Source organism: Camellia sinensis, chromosome 8 (genome assembly GCF_055761805.1).
Source record: "Camellia sinensis isolate YWXY chromosome 8, ASM5576180v1, whole genome shotgun sequence".
NCBI lineage: Eukaryota > Viridiplantae > Streptophyta > Magnoliopsida > Ericales > Theaceae > Camellia > Camellia sinensis.
Window position 1 is genome coordinate 69,451,334 of NC_138968.1, and position 18,566 is coordinate 69,469,899.

Consider the following 18,566-nt stretch of genomic DNA (forward strand, 5'->3'; position numbering starts at 1 on the left):
ACATTTACTTCTTTAATTGTCCATTCCATGAACCCGAAAACGACGTCCACTTCCCATTCACTCATAAATGGTTTTGACAAACCGTTTTCATCGTGTGACTTGCCATGCAGTAAGGAACACGTCACCTTTTCGGACCCACCCCAAAAGACGTTTGGGGCCCACTCAAAGTTGGTCCAAAGTAAACCTTATAAAACCAATTTTTCCAACATACTCTCCTCCCATGAAATGATAAAAATATCTCCAATGCTATGTTTGATTCACAAGACTAATAGTGAAAGTATTAATAATCACATCAAATTAGTGTGGTATTCGCTATCCAATTGGATTAGTATGATAAATTATCCCTTTATCCATTGTTTAATTTGTATTGAATAAGAAAATATATGAAGGTAAAACAGTCTTTTTATTTTATTTCTCAATTTAGGATATATAATCTCATCCCTACCTCATTATTAATAATTTTATAAATTTACTAGATTAATTATCAATCGGATTAATAATCCTGAAATAAAATTTCAAAACAAATATAAAATTATTGAATTCACGAATTAATAATTCTAATCACATACTCTAATTATGTCAATCAAACATGCCCCAAAGACTTTCAAATGGCAGGTTTATTTTTTTTTTTTTATTATAAATGCTCTCATTTACAACTTTATTGTAAAAATAATAATAAAAAAATACTAATATCATTCACAGTTGTACATGAATCGCACAACTTTTTAGTCAAATGAAAATCACAGTCAATGTCTATCATGTGAGATTTGGTCATAAGTCCACATCTAACTTTTAGTGTGAAAAGGATATATTTATAATAAATAAGGTAAATTATACTCACATTTTTAAGATTTTTAACAATTATAAAATTTTTTTATGTAATTTTAATAATTACACTAACTTTTCTTATTTTTGAAAATATTATTAAGATTCCCTCACTATTATTCTCTATTAGGATATTTAACAAAATTTGCTGATATCATAGGTTATAATACCAAACATGATGATATTGCCTATTAATTACCTTATGTATTTAAATGAAAATTTTCACTCACCTCTCCTAAGGTTTTGCATATATATATATATATATACATTATCAAAAATCTATACATATTTTAGCATTATTTAATATGATTCTTAAATTTCATCCACTATTAAATAAAATCCTTGAATTGTTAAGATATCATTAAATCATTTAATAATAAAAAATTAATTTTCATTGATAAAATAATTAAAAATAAACAATCTATTTAATATAAGATTTATCTACACAAATAATGTAAAATTTATCATTTTAAGTAATGCATTTATTATTTGAATTTTTTTAAACTTGAAACAAATAGATTTATTTTTTCCCAGCAATTTGCCTTACTTATTTATTCATATGTAAAAAAAAAAAAAAATTATTAATTTATATTTTCTCAGTCATATTTTATTCTCAAATTTCAATTTTTATTTTTAAGTGATTAAATTTGTAATCAATGCATATTTAAAAAAAAAAACGCAAGTTAATATTTTTTACATTATTAAAAAAATTTAAAAATAACTATAGAAGTAAGAAAAACCTAATCGCCTCAAAATAAACATATTAGTTGGTAGGGAATGAATGATCAAGAAATCATTTGAGAATAATATTCAATGCAAATAATTTGTCATTTATTATATCTAAAATTAAATTTAAGGGTGATGCACCAATAAATCCCAAATTAACAACTTATACACCGTTTACTCCTAAAAGTTTTCTTATAGACTGAAAGGTCCCATTATAGAGAAATTGACCATAGAGGGCATATACATCAAGCATCATCATCATCAAAACAACATCAAACATCACAGCATTATTATTAAAACAACATCAAACATCACAACATCATCATCAAACAACATCAAACATTATCATCAAAACAACATCAAACATCACAAACATCATCATCAAAACAACATCAAACATGGGCGGACTAATTTATGAAAACAACATCATCACCATCAAAACAACATCAACTACACCATCATCATTAAAACAACATCAATATTAACAGTCCTACAATGAACCAGAACATTTGGAAAAAACATAAACTTTTCTAATACTGCCAACATCATATCAATCTACAAGTAACATTACATTTTCTCTTTTGAATAAAAAAAAAAAAAAAAAAAAAAGGAGTAACATAAACCCAATGAAGTAGAACGCTGCCACTGTGTTAGTTTCAACCACAAACATCAGTTTCAACCTGTAAACAACAACAAAGAACCCAACATCAAAAATCAATGACTGTCACAAAAAAAAAAAAAAAACAACCTATTAAAAATTGCCCAGCTCTATGAACACCCCAAAAAACGTATACCAGATGTAGCGATCCCAAGTTTACCCTTGTTGTATAGTGATCCGGACATGTGTCCGTGGATGTTGGTAGTTGTTTATTATCTTGTTTACATCCTTTCTTACGTTGTATTTGAGTTATAGGATGTGTTGAGCGGGTTTGCTACAGGTTGGTTGAGTTTAGAAACCAAAACTAGTTGCCCAGATTTGTACGCTCGAGCGGAGGTGTTGGTGCTCGAGCGTATATTACGTCCATCCAGTATCTTGTTGTGCAGTGTTGTGAGCTCGAGCGTAGGGTTGGGAGCTCGAGCGGAGTCCTGGTTCTGCAAAAGTGCTGGGCGAGTGCATTCTGCGCTCGAGCGGGAGGTTGGCCGCTCGAGCGGAAGTCTGTGAGTGGCCGCTCGAGCGGGGTGTTTTACGCTCGAGCGGAAGACTGGGTTTAAATCCCGAAATTGTGACTTTTCAAATCACTTTTTCACTTTCTCTTCTCTCTCTTACTTTTCCAAAATCACCATTGTTGAGCCTCTCACTCTAGACTCTACCTTCTCTCTAGGTTTTGATCTAGTAGGAGTGATTTACTCACCTTTGGCCTTTACAAAAAAGTTGTTGATCGTCGAGGGCTTCATTTTAATCTGAAAATCTCGGGTTTTGGAGCACGTTGGGTTTTGTCGTCTTCTCCTTTGGGACTCCGAAATTGAGGTAGGGATAACCTACTCCTCTCTATGGGTTTTGTCTTTAAATTTTGGTATTTTGAGATGTTGGGCTTGGTTTGGTAATTTTGTGAAAGTTTGGGGCTTTTGTGTAATTTTACAAAAGTTGGGGTTTTATTCATAATAAACCTAGATGCATGTTTGGCATAGAAAAATGGAATGATTGTTGAATCATTGATGAAAATGGGACCTAAGGGTTGAAATGGTAATTATGGAAAATGGCCTAATTACATTGTTTAATTAATTGGGATAATTAATTGGTGAGAAATGAGGAAATGAAATGTTGATTGAATATCCATTTGTGCATTTATTTTCTGTTTTAGAAATAACTGCTTTGGGCTATCGGTGGAGGATAGTCGAGATTGTTGTAGACAATGCATGATGATTAGGTAAACGGAAACTAATCAATGGAATGTGTCATGGAACTTGACGGTTGATAGTATACATTAATTGTGTGTATTGTGTGATTGTATATAGAGCCAATGTGTTTATATACGTTATGTGTAGAGGAGGAGATAGGGGATGTACTCCGCGGTTTAGGGGAAGATAGGGGATGTACCTCTAAACCGGATAGGTATTGGGAGGAGATAGGGGATGAACTCCGTAGACAGAGCTCATATGCTTGTCTAGAGAAGTGAAGATAGAGCTCATATGCTTATCTTTGTGAAGTGTGGATACAGCTTGTATGCTTATCTGTGGATATTGTTGATATACATATCTGTTGTAGAGTGTGGATACAGCTTGTATGCTTATCTGTGGATATTGTTGATATACATATCTGTTGAGAATGTGGGTATAGCTTTTATGCTTATCTGAATGTGAGATATAGTTTTTATACATATCTGTGGAAATGATGATAGAGCTAGCATGCTTATCTGTTGAAAAAGGGAAAATGAAAAGTAATTGGGACTTGTAAGTCGTTGACATAAATATGTAATTTATGTGATTGTATCAGTGTTGACCAACTATCAATTGCTAATGTTTTAGTCATTGTCCATGGTTGGTTTAGTGTATTTCTACTGGGCTGTGGCTCACCCTATATGGGAATATCATTTTCAGGTACAGGAAGCATGCCACCTCCAAGGACATAGCTTGGAAGGCTAGAAGCGGACATAGTGTAGTGGTTTTACTTTTGATGTATTACATGTAACTTCAAGCCAAGGGCTTAATGTGTAAACGAGTTAGTACTCTTTTGTTGAAACCAAGTGTTAACTTGGAAAGCTGTAAGCCCGTAGGGCATTTTGTTTTGATGTTAACATGTAATACTTATGTAATGAAACTCAATGAAATAAAGGAATGTGGTTAGTTTATATGTAAATGCTTGTCTTATTTTGAGGGCGTTACACCAGAACACCCTCTTCGTTCTCGCCTGTGTTCTCATCGTTGCTTTGGGTCGGTTAGGGTTTGGAGTCCTCATTAGCAACATTCCCAAAGTTCAAATTCCCAAAAAATGAAGAACCCATATCCATCTGAGAAAATGAAGAAATCGAATTATCCGAAACGGGTCAAAACGGATTAAACCCATCAACATCATTATCAAAACTACAAACAAAGATATCGTAACCAACATCTGAGAAATTTATTTCAAATTCTCAATTGCAAAAAAGAGAGGTTGGTTATGGTATATTTACATAAATATATATATATATATATATCAGCACATCGATCGATCGTGAGGCTCTCTCTCTCTCTCTAGATTCTCACTAAAAAAAAAAAACCTCTTTTTGATTTTCTGTTTCAATTCGGAAACAAAAGGATTGAAGTTATAACGGAACGATGATCGGAAGTTTGCCAGCGGAAATGGAGGTTCCGGCGAGATCAGGCATCTTCAGGCGGAGGAAGGTTAAGATCGAGACTGTGGAGGAGTTTGCTTGACGGACTACGGTCAGCGTCTCGAGTGTTCGAGATTGTAGATTTCCATGATAGTAGGGATTGATCTGCATGCTGATCTGAAGAAATCGAACACTCGAGCCCTGCCCTCCTTCAGGCTATCAAACATCAACATCAGATGTAGGTTTGAGGGAGACGAAGGAGTTGCAGCTATGGAGTTGATGTTTATGTTGATGTTAGGGAGAGGATGTAGTTGATGTTATGTTGATGTTTATCTTGATGATGTTAATCAAAATTAAATAAACAACATTACCAAAATAAAAATGGGACTAAATGGTGCATAAGAAAACATTTAGGACTAAATGGTTCAACTTTTCAGAAAATAAGATTTATGGGTAAATTTTTCTAAATTTTTTAATCCTGACTTGAATGTAGAAATTATTTGAGAATAATAAAATACTCAATTAATTTGCTATATATGATACTCAAAATCTATTTCTCCATTTTTATTTATCTCAATTAAACTATTTTTTATTTTATTAAGTCTTAAAATTAATTTCCCACCTTCATTAATGGTTGAATTTTTATTTTATTTTTTATTTATAAAAGTTCAAAAACTTGTTATAGAGAAAAATAGAATCAATAAATTACATTTATATTTTGAGAAAGTTATGAAAAATAAATAATGATTTTTATATATTTAATAAAATAAAATAAATTTAATATATTTAAATTTAATATTAATATTGATAATGAATAAGTTTAGTTTAATTGTGAGAAAGCTTGGAGGGGATCAGGACAATAGTAATGTGCTAAATAAGATAAGGCATGTGTATTTTAAGTATCGACAATTGAAAAAAGAACCGGATTTATAGGTTAGTAGGTCCAGTCAATATGCTTGACCCGTCAATGTTCCAAAATTATTTGATGCCCTGCAGAAAACTTATGCCTGGCAAGTAATTTTTTTAGTTAAAAAGTTAAAAAATTATTAAAAAAAAAGATAAAAAGATAATAATTTATACTAAAAAGTTAAAGATTTTATTTTCTTTCTACTTTTTGCATATATTTTTATAAAAAGTCAAAAAATCATCCAAAATATATTAGTTTTTTTTTACATCATATTTTAACTAAAAAGTCAAAAAATTATTAAAAAAACATGTTCTCAAACGAGGCCTTAGGCGGTGTTCTAACTTAGTTTTTATTAATTAAAATAATTTTAACTCCACAAAAAATAAAATAAAATAAAATAAAATAAAATAAAATAAAAAATAAATAATAAAAAATCGTGATAAGCATATAGATTTTTAAAAAAATGGCAAATTATATTAAACCCCTTCAAACTATCGACTATTTATATTTTATCCTCTAATTTTTTAAACCTAACAATTATCCCTTTCAAATTATTTGAATTCGAATATTAAGGTCTCGTTTGACAAGCGATTTTTTTAGTTAAAAAGTCAAAAAGTTGTTAATCTATACCAAAAGTCAAAGATTCTATTTTCTTTCTACTTTTTGCACATCTTTTCGTAAAAAGTCAAAAAGTCATCCCAAACATACTAGTTTTTATAACAACGTATTTTAGCCAAAAAATCAAAAAGTTATTAAAAAATCCTATTCCCAAACGAGGTCTAAGTCATTCTGTTAGTAATCTGTTAGATATTTGGATGAAAAATTGTCAAGTGTTGTGCACATTATGCTTATATTAAATTTTTACAAAAAATAAAAGGGTATATTATGTAAATAGTCCCTGTAGTTTGCACGATGTGTCAATTTGGTCCTTATAGTTTCAATTTACTCGATTTTCCCCATTAATTTAACGGATTGTGTCATTTTAGTCAAATAAATAACGGTTATTGAATTAATTTAACGGAAGGTCAAAAAATGTGTCAATTTGGTCCCTGTACTTTACACGATGTGTCAATTTGGTCCCCGCAATTTCAATTTTCTCAATTTTGACAGGGATTAAATTGGCACATTGTGAAAAATACAATGACCAAATTGACATATTGTTTGATTTTTTGTTAAATTAACTTAACAACCATTATTTATTGGACTAAAATAACACAATCTGTTAAATTAAGGGATAAAATCAAGCAAATTGAAACTATAGAGACTATTTGCATAATTTTTCCAAAATAAAATAGGATAATGTTGATAAAATTTAATATAATCATTGTGCACAGTACTTGATATTTTTTCATCAAAATATTTAACAAATGACTAACAGAAAGATTTAATATTCAAATTCAAATAGTGTGAAGGAGGTAATTGTTAGATTTAAAGTATTAAGGGATAAAACATAAATAATTGATAATTTGAGAGGGTTTAATAGAATTTACCCTTAAAAAAATAGATCAAATAAATGAATGTGACAATGGCGTGGGCCCTCTCTCATTTCTTCTATAAAGACCATAAAGTTGGGAAGTAAAAAGTCTTGTTTGAGATGTTAGTTGGTTTTTTGACTTTTTGGATATTTTAGACCAAGTTTGACATTCTTAGAAAAATCTAAAAAGTCAAAAATTCATTAAAAAAGTAAAAAAATTCATACTATTTACCTCTTTTTGGAAGGAAATCTGTCAATTAAAAAAAAAAAAAAAAAAAAACAACGTTGCACAAACTGTGCAGCCACACATTCCAACAAAATTTTCAACGTGGCACACTTGTAGCCACACATGCCATATAAAAAAAAAAAAAAAATTGAAAAGTAACAGAAAGTGCACTACGCAGTACTACTGTGCTGTGTCAGCGAGGATAATTTCGTAATTTTATAATTTTATATAATATTTTAATACACATTTTTTCGTAAAAAGTCAAAAAGTTAACCCAAGCATCCATATTTTTTTTTCTCTACTTTTTAATCCAAAAAGACAGCAAGTATACTTATTTAGGACATCCCAAACAACCCTCTGGGGCTAAAAAGTCTTGTTTGGGATAGACTTTTTGATTTTTTTGACTTTTGTGAGAAAAAAAATAAAATAATTGTGAATTCGATGTGATATTTTGTCTTATTGAGCAAAAAAAATTATTTTATCTTTTTATGACTAAAATAATCAAAAACTCCAAAAGTCTGACATGCCAAACAAAAGCTAAAAGTTTTCACCTAAACTATAGAGTTAGCTCATTCTTTGTCTACATTTACTTTTCAAATTTGACCTGGGTTATTCCAAATTCAAATATAAATTAATATTTATTTTTAATAATATATCAAATATATTAACTTATTTAAATAACTTTTTTTTTTCTATTTTTTTACATATGTTTTTTGTAAAAAACTAAAAAATGATCTAAAACATACCAATTTTTGTTTGCCTCAATTTTAATCAAAAAATTAAAAAATTATTAAAATAATTTATTCTCAAACGAGACTTTATTATTATGACAAATGAGATGTTGAACTTAACATATAGCCTTTGCTTGGAAAGTGGGTTGGCTTTTTGACTTTTTCACTTTTGTAACGTAAGTTAAAAAGTTTCGTTTGAAATGCGTTTTTTTTTTATTTTTTTCGACTTTTGTGAGAGAAAAAATGAAATAATTATGATTTGAATATGACATTTTATCTTATTAATTTTTTTAACTTATTTTATCTTTTTGTAATTAAAATAATTTTCAACTCACATGCCAAACATAGTCGTACTATATAAATTTGGTCATACTAATCCTTAAAATAGTGTGTCTAACAGTCAAATTTTAATTTTTAATTTTTGCAAATGGTCTATTACTTGATAGTGATGGTCAAGTTATTATATTTCTCTATTGTACTCTTTTTACTTTATTATATATATATATATATATATAGTCTTGTAAGTTTACTTATTGACAGCAGTGTTATAAACGGACAACATAAAGTATTGTCAAAACTATCTAAAATCAAGTACTCTTGTTATAAAATCTTATTGACATTTAAAAAATTATAAAGTGTGTGTCACTAGTTTTTTCTGGCTGGCCATAATGAAATTATTTATAAAAAAAAAAGAGATGAAATTACAAATACAACTTGAGAGGGTAATTTTTGGGAAAATTGGGCCGAACTTCGGGTTTGGTTTTGAGGCCCAAAACGCAGTGGACTAGGTAAAAAGGCCATACAGAATACTCCGGCCCAGAAGGGCAAAATTACTCCGGCCTTAGGAAGACAAAGCTACTTCGGCCCAAGGAGACGAAATTACTCCGGCTCAAGAAGAGATCGTTACTTCAGCCCGAGGAAGAGTAAAATTACTCCGGTCTGGAGGCAATTCACAGTTAGGCCGGTCTCAGAGTTAGTCCGGTCGCAGTATGTTCTAAGAAGGCCGGTGTCGGAATTAGTCCGGTCGTGACTTATATTGGTTAGGTCGGTCCGAACTTGTTACTTGGAAGTTTGATCTAAGCGCATCAAGGTCGAACAGGGCAGCCGAAGTAAAGAGTTGGAGGAGAAGACCGAGCTAAGGATAGTTCGGCCTTCTGTGGCGCGGTATAGCCAAGTTTACTTCGGTCAAAAGGAAGTTCGGCCGTAAAGAAAACCATCCCACTTGGTTTGAGCAGTGGGGGAGGGTGTAAAAGGATAAGCATTATCCTTAGGAGAATGAATCCTAGGAGGACTCTGCATGGAGAAGTGCAAGTCCTACTAGGATTGTGCCACGGGAAACTTATAAAAGCTCACAAGCATCACCTTGGAGGAGGTAATTGAACACAATCTTTCTGAGAACTTAGAGCTTTGTCTATTTGTCAAGTTTTCTGACTTAGGCATCGGAGAGGTTTCCGGCACACACCCGCCGGCTAGCTCACGTTTGTGTTTTCAGGTGACAAAGCGACGTCGTACGGAGGAGCGTGGACTTGGTCAACAGGATTATACGAGGAGAATTATTTCCTCCCCGTACAATTGGCGCCGTCTGTGGGAAGAACAGACAAGAACAAAACCTCTTGACTAAGCTTCTCCTTTTTTCTCAAGTCAATGGCACACATTGAAGAACCACCGCAGTCCGCCGTCGACGGACTAACTCCAGAGGGGGGCGCAAGGCGAGAAGGATTACCTTCCGTCCCTCCCATGGCGGAGTTGGAACTCCAACAACATAACTCCAGGAGGAGTGGCAGGGGAAGGCGGAATAGCAGCCCTCGTCACTCTCAGAGTCCTGACAGACAAAGGAGGAGGATTGATCCTCAAGCCCTGGAAGATCGCGTGAAGGAACAAGATGAACTAATTCGAAGGATGGCGGCGGACATGGAGGCCTTGAAACGCCAGATGAAGAATAAAGATGTGGCGACAGGAGAGGGGCGCAAGCATAAAACGCCCCCTCGCCACTCAGAGAATCGTAGTAGGAATACTACGCCCTCCCAAGGAGAGAGCAGAAGCCTCAGGACAGGCGACACTCACTCCTTATCTTCAAGAACTCGTCACTCCAGGTCTGAGAGGACGAGATCCGAAAGATCATATACTGAAGGAAGTACGTATTGGCCTTCACATTCACACCAAACCAGATCCAGACAAACCGAGCTACCCAGGTCATCCGATTTACGAACCGTGCTAGAAGAAAAAGCACGATGCAAGGAGGATGCCAGGGCAAGGGATCCACACCGAATTTCGGCCCTACAACGGTTGGCTCCTCGAACGCATGGAAGCGTCGAGGTTGGAATGCCAATACCGCGACCGGCCTACGAACCAGCGGACAAAGCATTGGCAAGACTACAGACTTCGCCGTTTGTCCCAGCGATCGAAAACGCTCCCCTACCATCAGGCTTCCTTCAGCCGAAGTTCAATACATATGAAGGGAAGACGGACCCGTATTCACACTTGAGCCACTTTCGCCAAGTCATGGCCGTGTACAGGCGAAACGAGGCCTTAATGTGCATACTTTTCCCATCAAGTCTGGGCGACCTGGGCTTGACTTGGTTCGAAAAGCTCCCAGAAGGTAGCATAGCCTCCTGGGCCCAATTGGCAGAAGCATTCGTAACAAGGTTTCGGACAAATACTAAAACACCGGTGGAGATAGACCAGCTACTCTCCATCGACATGGGTGAGAAAGAAACCCTCAGATCTTACAACAGTCGCTACTGGGAGACATTCAACCAGATTGGAGACTGCCCCACCAATCTAGCCATTGCGCAATATAAAAGAGGCCTACCAGTAGGGAACCGACTAAGGGATTCAATTACCATGACGCCACCCCTCACCATGGAAGCCCTGATGGAGAGAGTGCATCAGCACATCAGGGTAGAAGAAGATGGCGCACGTTCCAAAGCCAAAACAAGTGCGACCACGGTACCAGAAAAGAAAACCTCAGCAAAGGTTAATACGGTGGACCGAAGTAACAAAAATGGACGTGGCAGACGAGATAACGGAGAAGACCCAGACAAAAGATGGCTAAGAATTCGCACTGCCATAACCACGGTGTTCAAAAAACCAATATATCGGATTCTGAGCGAAATCAAGGATGAGCCTTTTGTCAAGTGGCCAGCCAAACTTGGAGAAGCTCAGAAGAATTACGACGACAGATCACGGTGCACCTTCCACAAAGAAAAGGGGCACCGAACTGAGAATTGCACGCCCCTAAGACAGCATTTAGAAGAATTGGTGGCAGCAGGCCACTTGGACGAATACATTGAAGGAGGAGCGCAATCTGCCTCCCAAGATCATGACCAACCCAACAGAATGCCAAACGACGCACCACCACAAGGCATTATCAATGTAATTCATGGAATTTTTGAACCTGAGCGCGTATGCGAGCTTAGAGGTTCAATCAAGAAGGCTGAACACTTTAGGGAAGTATTAAGTTCCCAACCCACCATCAAGAAGGGGAGGACAGAGGCAACAAACGTCATGTCCTTTTCGGATAAGGACTTGGAACGAATTTACTGCCCCCATAATGATGCCCTGGTTGTCACTCTCCGAGTCAAGGATTTTGACGTCAAGCGGATTCTGATTGACCAAGGTAGTTCATGTGAGATCATGTATTACGACACATTCAAACAACTAAAGTTACAAGACAAAGACTTGGCACCTGCAGTTTCTCCCCTGATTGGATTCAACTCCATGCCAGAGTGGCCTGTCGGCAAAATAATCCTTCCAGTCAGAGCTGGAAGCGTATCAAAACAGGTGGAGTTCTGGGTATTGAAGGTCCCCTCCACCTACAACATCATCCTGGGCAGAACATGGCTGCATGCCATGCGTTCGGTGGCGTCGTCTTACCATCAGGTAATGCGGTTCCCCAGTGACGCCGGTATAATTGAAGAAGTCTATGGCGATCAGATCATGTCAAAGCAGTGCTTTGCCACAGCAAATGGAAGCCGAGCTGCCAAAGGATACGTTCATTCGGTGGAAGAACCAGAGAGTAATGAACTATTCGCTGACGTCGGCAAAGAAGCTAATCAGAAAGCGGTGGAAGACTTGGTAGAGGTAAAAATAGATGAGAAGAACCCGGATAAGTTCTTCCTGCTTGGCTCATCATTGTCCAGCGCTGAGAGATTAGAGGTCATGGAATTCTTGACTTCTAATATCGAAGTGTTTGCCTGGACACCTTACGACATGCCAGGCATTGATCCAAACTTCATCAGTCACCAACTCAATGTCCACCCATCCGCCAGACCAGTCATTCAACGCACACGCAGATCGGCACTCCACCACGCCGAAATAGTGGCAGAAGAGGTAGGCAACCTACTGGAGGCAGGAGCGATAAGGGAAGTGCACTACCCAAAATGGATCTCCAACACCGTCGTAGTGCCAAAAAAGAATGGTAAATGGCGTGTCTGCGTCGACTACAAAACAGTCAACAAAGCGTGCCCAAAAGATAGCTTCCCTCTACCAAGAATAGATCAACTGGTGGACTTAACGGCAGGACATAACCGACTTAGCTTTTTGGATGCATACAGAGGCTACCACCAGATCGCCATGCATGAACCAGACCAGGAGGTCACATCCTTCACAACACCAAGGGGGTTATATTGCTACAAGGTCATGCCCTTTGGCCTAAAGAACGCGGGGGCGACATTCTAAAGGATGGTCACCAAGATGTTTGAACCATTGTTAGGCAGAACAATGGAGGCGTACATCGACGACATGGTGGTCAAAAGCAAGGATGAGAATGACCATCTGAAAGACTTAGGCGAGATGTTCCAGATCCTGAAGAAACACAAGCTACGCCTCAATGCGTCCAAATGCGCATTCGGAGTTGGATCTGGCAAATTCTTGGGCTTCCTGGTGACCAACCGAGGTATAGAAGCCGACCCCTCTCAGATCAAAGCGATCCAGGAGTTGGAGAGACCAAACTCAGTTAAAGAAGTGCAGCATCTTACTGGTATGGCGGCTGCACTCAACCGGTTCATAAGCAGATCGTCGGACAGGCTACGACCGTTCTTCCAAGCTTTAAAGGCCAAGTTTGAGTGGGATGAAGAATGCGACCGAGCTCTGGAAAGCTTGAAGGAGTACATGTCTTCCCCACCACTACTTGTAACTCCAATTCCTGGTGAAGAACTCTTTTTATACCTGGCAGTTTCTCAGCACGCAGTTAGCGCAGTGTTGGTTCGTGCAGAAGGAATACAACACCTGCCCATCTTTTATGTAAGCAAGACATTGTTGGGAGCCGAAACAAGGTACTTGCCCTTAGAGAAATTAGCATTAGCATTAATGATGGCATCCAGAAAGTTGGCACACTACTTTCATGCCCACACCATAGTCGTCCTTACGGCCTTTCCATTAAAAGCTCTGTTTGAAAGGGCGAACTTCAGTGGGCGAATTTTGAAATGGGCAGTAGAGTTGGGACAATTCGATATCAAGTTCCAACCAAAGACCGCAATAAAAGCTCAATCTTTGGCAGACTTCGTCGCAGAGTTTACTCCTGGAAGTCATCATATCTGTCCAGTCGACCTGACTAACTCAACCGAACTAGGGACGGGAGTTGACGCCGGAATAACGCAACCCCTAGTGAAAGGTAGTCCATCGACCGAACTAGAGACGGAAGTTGACGCCGGAATAGCGCAACCCCTAGTGGAAAGTAGTCCATCAAGCACAAAGGCAGACCACATTAAGGACGACAAGGAGGAGCCAAACAAAGGCTCACCAGCAGTTCAAACAGAGGACGAAGGGCAGACAGCCAATATGGACTTTGAAGAAAACACCATCCTTGACCCCACGGCATCGTCTGACCCTTCCACATGCTGGAAACTATTTGTTGGAGAGATGTGGAAGCTCTTTGTGGATGGAGCATCCAACCGACATGGTGCAGGGCTTGGCATAGTCCTCATCTCTCCAGACGGCCTGGTTATAGAGCAAGCAATCAACCTTGGCTTCCCAGCATCCAACAATGAAGCAGAGTATGAGGCGCTTATCGCAGGACTCAAGTCAGCACACTTCATGAAAGCAGCCGAACTAATGGTATACAGTGACTCTCTGCTGGTAGTAAACCAAATTTCGGGCGAATACGAAGCAAAGGACGACAGAATGGCCAAGTACCAAGAGTTAGTCAGAACAGAGATCAAGAAGTTTGATGTGGTAAGGATAGAACAAATTGGCAGGGAGGAAAACAGCCGAGCGGACGAGCTAGCAGGCCTGGCCTCAATGGCAGATACATCGATCCCTCATCCAGTACTCATCGACTTCTTACCAAGACCAAGTATAGAAGACCCCGAAGCAGAAGAAGTATATTGCACTGAATTAGGCCCTTCATGGATGGATCCCATCATCCTGTTCCTAAAAGACGGCATCCTACCAGCAGAGAAAAAAGAAGCCAACAAAATAAGGGCAAAGTCGCAGCGATTTTGGCTATCTCCATCTATGGCATTATACAAGAAGTCATTCTCTGGGCCTTACCTCAAGTGCGTTCATCCCAGCAAAGTAGAAGCCTTCCTATTCGAAATACATGAAGGGGTATGTGGAAGTCATCAAGGGGGAAGGTCGCTCGCCTACAGGGCTATTTCGCAAGGATATTGGTGGCCATATATGCAAGCAGACTCAGAAAAATATGTGAAGAAGTGTGAAAAATGCCAGAAATTCGCACACCAAATACATCAACCAGCAAGAGAACTCCTACCCTTAACTAGCCCATGGCCTTTCGCAATGTGGGGCTTGGACATAGTAGGACCACTTCCAACAGCGCCCGGTGGCAGAAAATTCTTTCTCGCAGCAACAGACTACTTCACAAAGTGGGTGGAAGCAGAAGCATTGGCGTCAATCAAAGAGAAAGATGTGAAGAAGTTTGTTTGGCAGAATATTATCACTCGGTTTGGCATACCAAAAGCACTGATCTCAGACAATGGAACTCAGTTCGACGGCAGGATCTTTAGAAGCTTTTGTGAAGAGTACAAGATAGAGTTCTACAATTCCACACCGGCATATCCCCAAGCAAATGGGCAAGCAGAAGCATCAAATAAAGTCGTCTTGGATGGACTAAAGAAAAGGCTAGAGAAGGCAAAAGGCAAATGGGCAGATGAACTTCCTCATGTTTTATGGGCCTACCGCACCACACCTCGGCGATCAACAGGAGAAACACCATTCTCCTTAGCATATGGAATGGAAGCAGTGATCCCACTAGAAGTTGGCCTCCCCACAATTCGAAGCGAAAATTTTGATCCAGACTTAAATGGAGAAGCCATAGCCTTAGAACTCAACCTTGCAGAAGAAAGAAGAGAAAAAGCATTAGTCCACATCGCCTCATACCAACGAGAGTTAATCAAAAAATACAGCAAAAAGGTTCATCCAAGACAATTCAAAATTGGCGATTGGGTACTGCGCAAAGTAATGGGAAACACCTTGGTCCCAGGAGACGGCAAGTTAGGCCCAAATTGGGAAGGTCCTTATAAGGTGATTGGGTTAGCAGGCAAAGGGGCATACCACCTAGAAGACAAGGATGGCAAGGCAATCCCTAGGCCATGGAATACGGCCAATCTCAAGATATTTTACTTTTAGCTTTTATCCTTCAAACATTATGTAATTTTCTCTTCCTTCAATAAAATGAGATTCTTTTTAGCACAGATTACTCTTTGTAAAAGTTAGCTAGACTTGAGTATATTGCAAGCATTCCATTCTAAGTTAGCCAGAAAAACAAACTTAGAGGTTGGCTGGATTAAACCAACACCCTTCCTAAGCCCAGGATAAGGATCCAGGCTGCAGGACATTCGGTCGGAATAACCAAACACTCGAAGTTAGCTGGAAAAACTAACTTCAATTGTTGGCTGGAATAAACCAACACTTGTTACTCTTCAGCCGAAGTAAGTGTAAGGCTGAAGAGTGGTTGGCTGGAATAAACCAACACCTGTTACTCTTCAGCCGAAGTAAGTGTAAGGCAGAAGAGTGGTTGGCTGGAATAAACCAACACTTTTACTCTTCAGCCGAAGTAAGTGTGAGGCTGAAGAGTGGTTGGCTGGAATAAACCAACACTTGTTACTCTTCAGCCGAAGTAAGTGTGAGGCTGAAGAGTGGTTGGCTGGAATAAACCAACACTTGTTACTCTTCAGCCGAAGTAAGTGCAAGGCTGAAGAGTGGTTGGCTGGAATAAACCAACACTTTTACTCTTCAGCCGAAGTAAGTGTGAGGCTGAAGAGTGGTTGGCTGGAATAAACCAACACTTGTTACTCTTCAGCCGAAGTAAGTGCAAGGCTGAAGAGTGGTTGGCTGAAATAAACCAACTCTTGTTACTCTTCAGCCGAAGTAAGTGTATGGCTGAAGAATGGTTGGCTGGAATAAACCAACTCTTGTTACTCTTCAGCCGAAGTAAGTGTATGGCTGAAGAGTGGTTGGCTTGAATAAACCAACACTTGTTACTCTTCAGCCGAAGTGTAAGACTGAAGGGTGGTTGGCTGGAATAAACCAACTCTTGTTTCTCTTCAGCCGAAGTAAGTATAAGGCTGAAGAGTGATTGGCTGGATTAAACCAACACTTAATACTCCTTAGCCGAAGTAATTATGTCGGCTAAAAGAGTGGTTGGCTGGTAAGTATAGTTTAACCAACCAAAAACCGAAATAACACTTGGCGTAATAGAAGACATTACAAACACAAGCATACACATAATAACCGGAATAAGAGACGTAAAATTTTTCATTCAAAGAGAAGTCATTACAAGGGAGCTTAATTCGGTTACAAAGGAGAAAAAGTAAAAAATCAAGAGAAAAGTTCATCAATTTCAGCGTCGAGAACCGCATCAGTGTCAGCTGGAAGACCGGTCTCTGGCGGCAGGACTCCTTCAGTCACAACAGTAGTATCGACCGGAGCCGCAGCTTCACTTGGCTGTGCAATAGTCAGATCTTCCACTCTGGACTCGGGCCGATCTATCTGATCCACATTCACAACCGAAGTATCTCCATGGGCAGAGTCTTCATCAGAATCTTCATCATCTGAGCCCTCAAGGAACTGCTGTTGCATGGCCGTGGCATATTCCATCAAGGAGTTCGGTATGAAGTAGGCTGGAGGGTTGAAAACCTCGGTCTGAGGATCATGACCGAGCTTCTCAACGGCTCCCCTCCAGCCGCACTTAAAGAAGAGATCCTTGGCAGCATTGCATTGTAGGGCTCTTTTGTTTTTCAGCTTCGGCCGAACTAACCATTCCGGTCAGTCGGCCGACCTCACCCCGGAGTTCGGCCAGTTCCTTGCGAGCTTCTTCTAGTTCGGCCGATTTCGCCTCTGCCTCGGCCGCTGCTTGCCTAGTCACTTTCCTCAGCTCCAATACTTTCCTGTGGGTGATTTGGTTTTTCTGGATGGCCTGACAAAGCAACAACCTCAATTTAGCCAAAGAAAAAGTTGAGTAGAAAAACAGAAATGCGACCGAAGTTACTTACCAGAATCATTGATTTAGTGGCTGACCGGATGGACTTCAGCTCGGTGGTTAACTGTTTCTGGTGGTGTTCCATGTCTTTGGGCAGACACACGCTCTTGGCCAGGTTGATGGCCAACAGGTGGTCTTTCTCAGCAACGACCGAGTCTGTGTCTAGAATGACTCGGTCGTTGAAAGTTAGTTTCGGTGCCCAGCAGCCGATAGTTCGGTCGGAAGACTCCGGTTGGGGGCTCGGTGGTAAGCTCGGCTGAATAGGAGTTTCTTCATCAATCAGAACTCGTTCGGGTTCGGAAGTTCGGGCACGTTTGGTTCGGCGGGAAGAGGATGGCTGTTGGGAAGGAAGGGCGACAACAGCAGGTTGCGGTTGGCTGGGAGGCGCCACTTCGGGCCTAGCTGTTTCGGTTAGAAGGGCCCTGACCCTGCTCCTTTTCGCCATCTCTTCTTCTGCGGTTAGAGGGACAAGTCTTATCTCGGGCAAAGTTGGGTCCGGTTCCGGTGCCTCTTCAAGAAGGAAGTCAGTCACCTTTGCTTTCCGTCGACCGCTGTAACGGTAGGTCGGTTCGAAATTTAGAAGCTTGGCCCAATCCCTTTCTTTAACTCGAAAAGCGGCTCGCAAGACTCCGAGGTTAGGATAGCTATACAGGGAATGGAGATGGGCAAAATCTGCAAAAAAGAGAGAAATGTTAGTTCGGCTAACAGACTAAACAACCGAGATAACTTACAAAGTAGAAGACCGAAGTAAAATTACCAGGCTCTCCCATTTTCCAATTTATGGGTCGGCCAGGAATTTGAGCTCGAAAATCCTCAAAGTTCCCAGAGACCCAAAAGAAATCGTCATCGTTAAGATCTTTGTCCGGAGTGTGCTTGATTATCTTCTCTCGGCGGCGGCGAATTCTAAGGTAGTAAACCCACCCAGCATTCTTTGAGCCGATAGAGTATTGATGAAAGATCTCGGCTAGACCAAGATTCAGTCCGGTT

At 39.0% G+C, this 18,566-nt stretch overlaps 1 protein-coding gene across 1 annotated transcript in view; it reads right to left on the bottom strand.

Annotated features, from left to right (window-relative positions):
• Window positions 1-2,001: 2,001 nt before the first annotated feature.
• LOC145797821 (uncharacterized) overlaps window positions 2,002-18,566 on the bottom strand; it is a 28,578-nt gene continuing 12,013 nt past the window's right edge. Inside the window, exons 4-5 of the mRNA XM_082885248.1 lie at window positions 2,175-2,272; window positions 2,002-2,041 (exon numbers count right to left, since the gene is read on the bottom strand). Coding sequence (XP_082741374.1) covers window positions 2,002-2,041; window positions 2,175-2,272 — 138 coding nt within the window. The remainder of the gene's footprint in view (window positions 2,042-2,174; window positions 2,273-18,566) is intronic.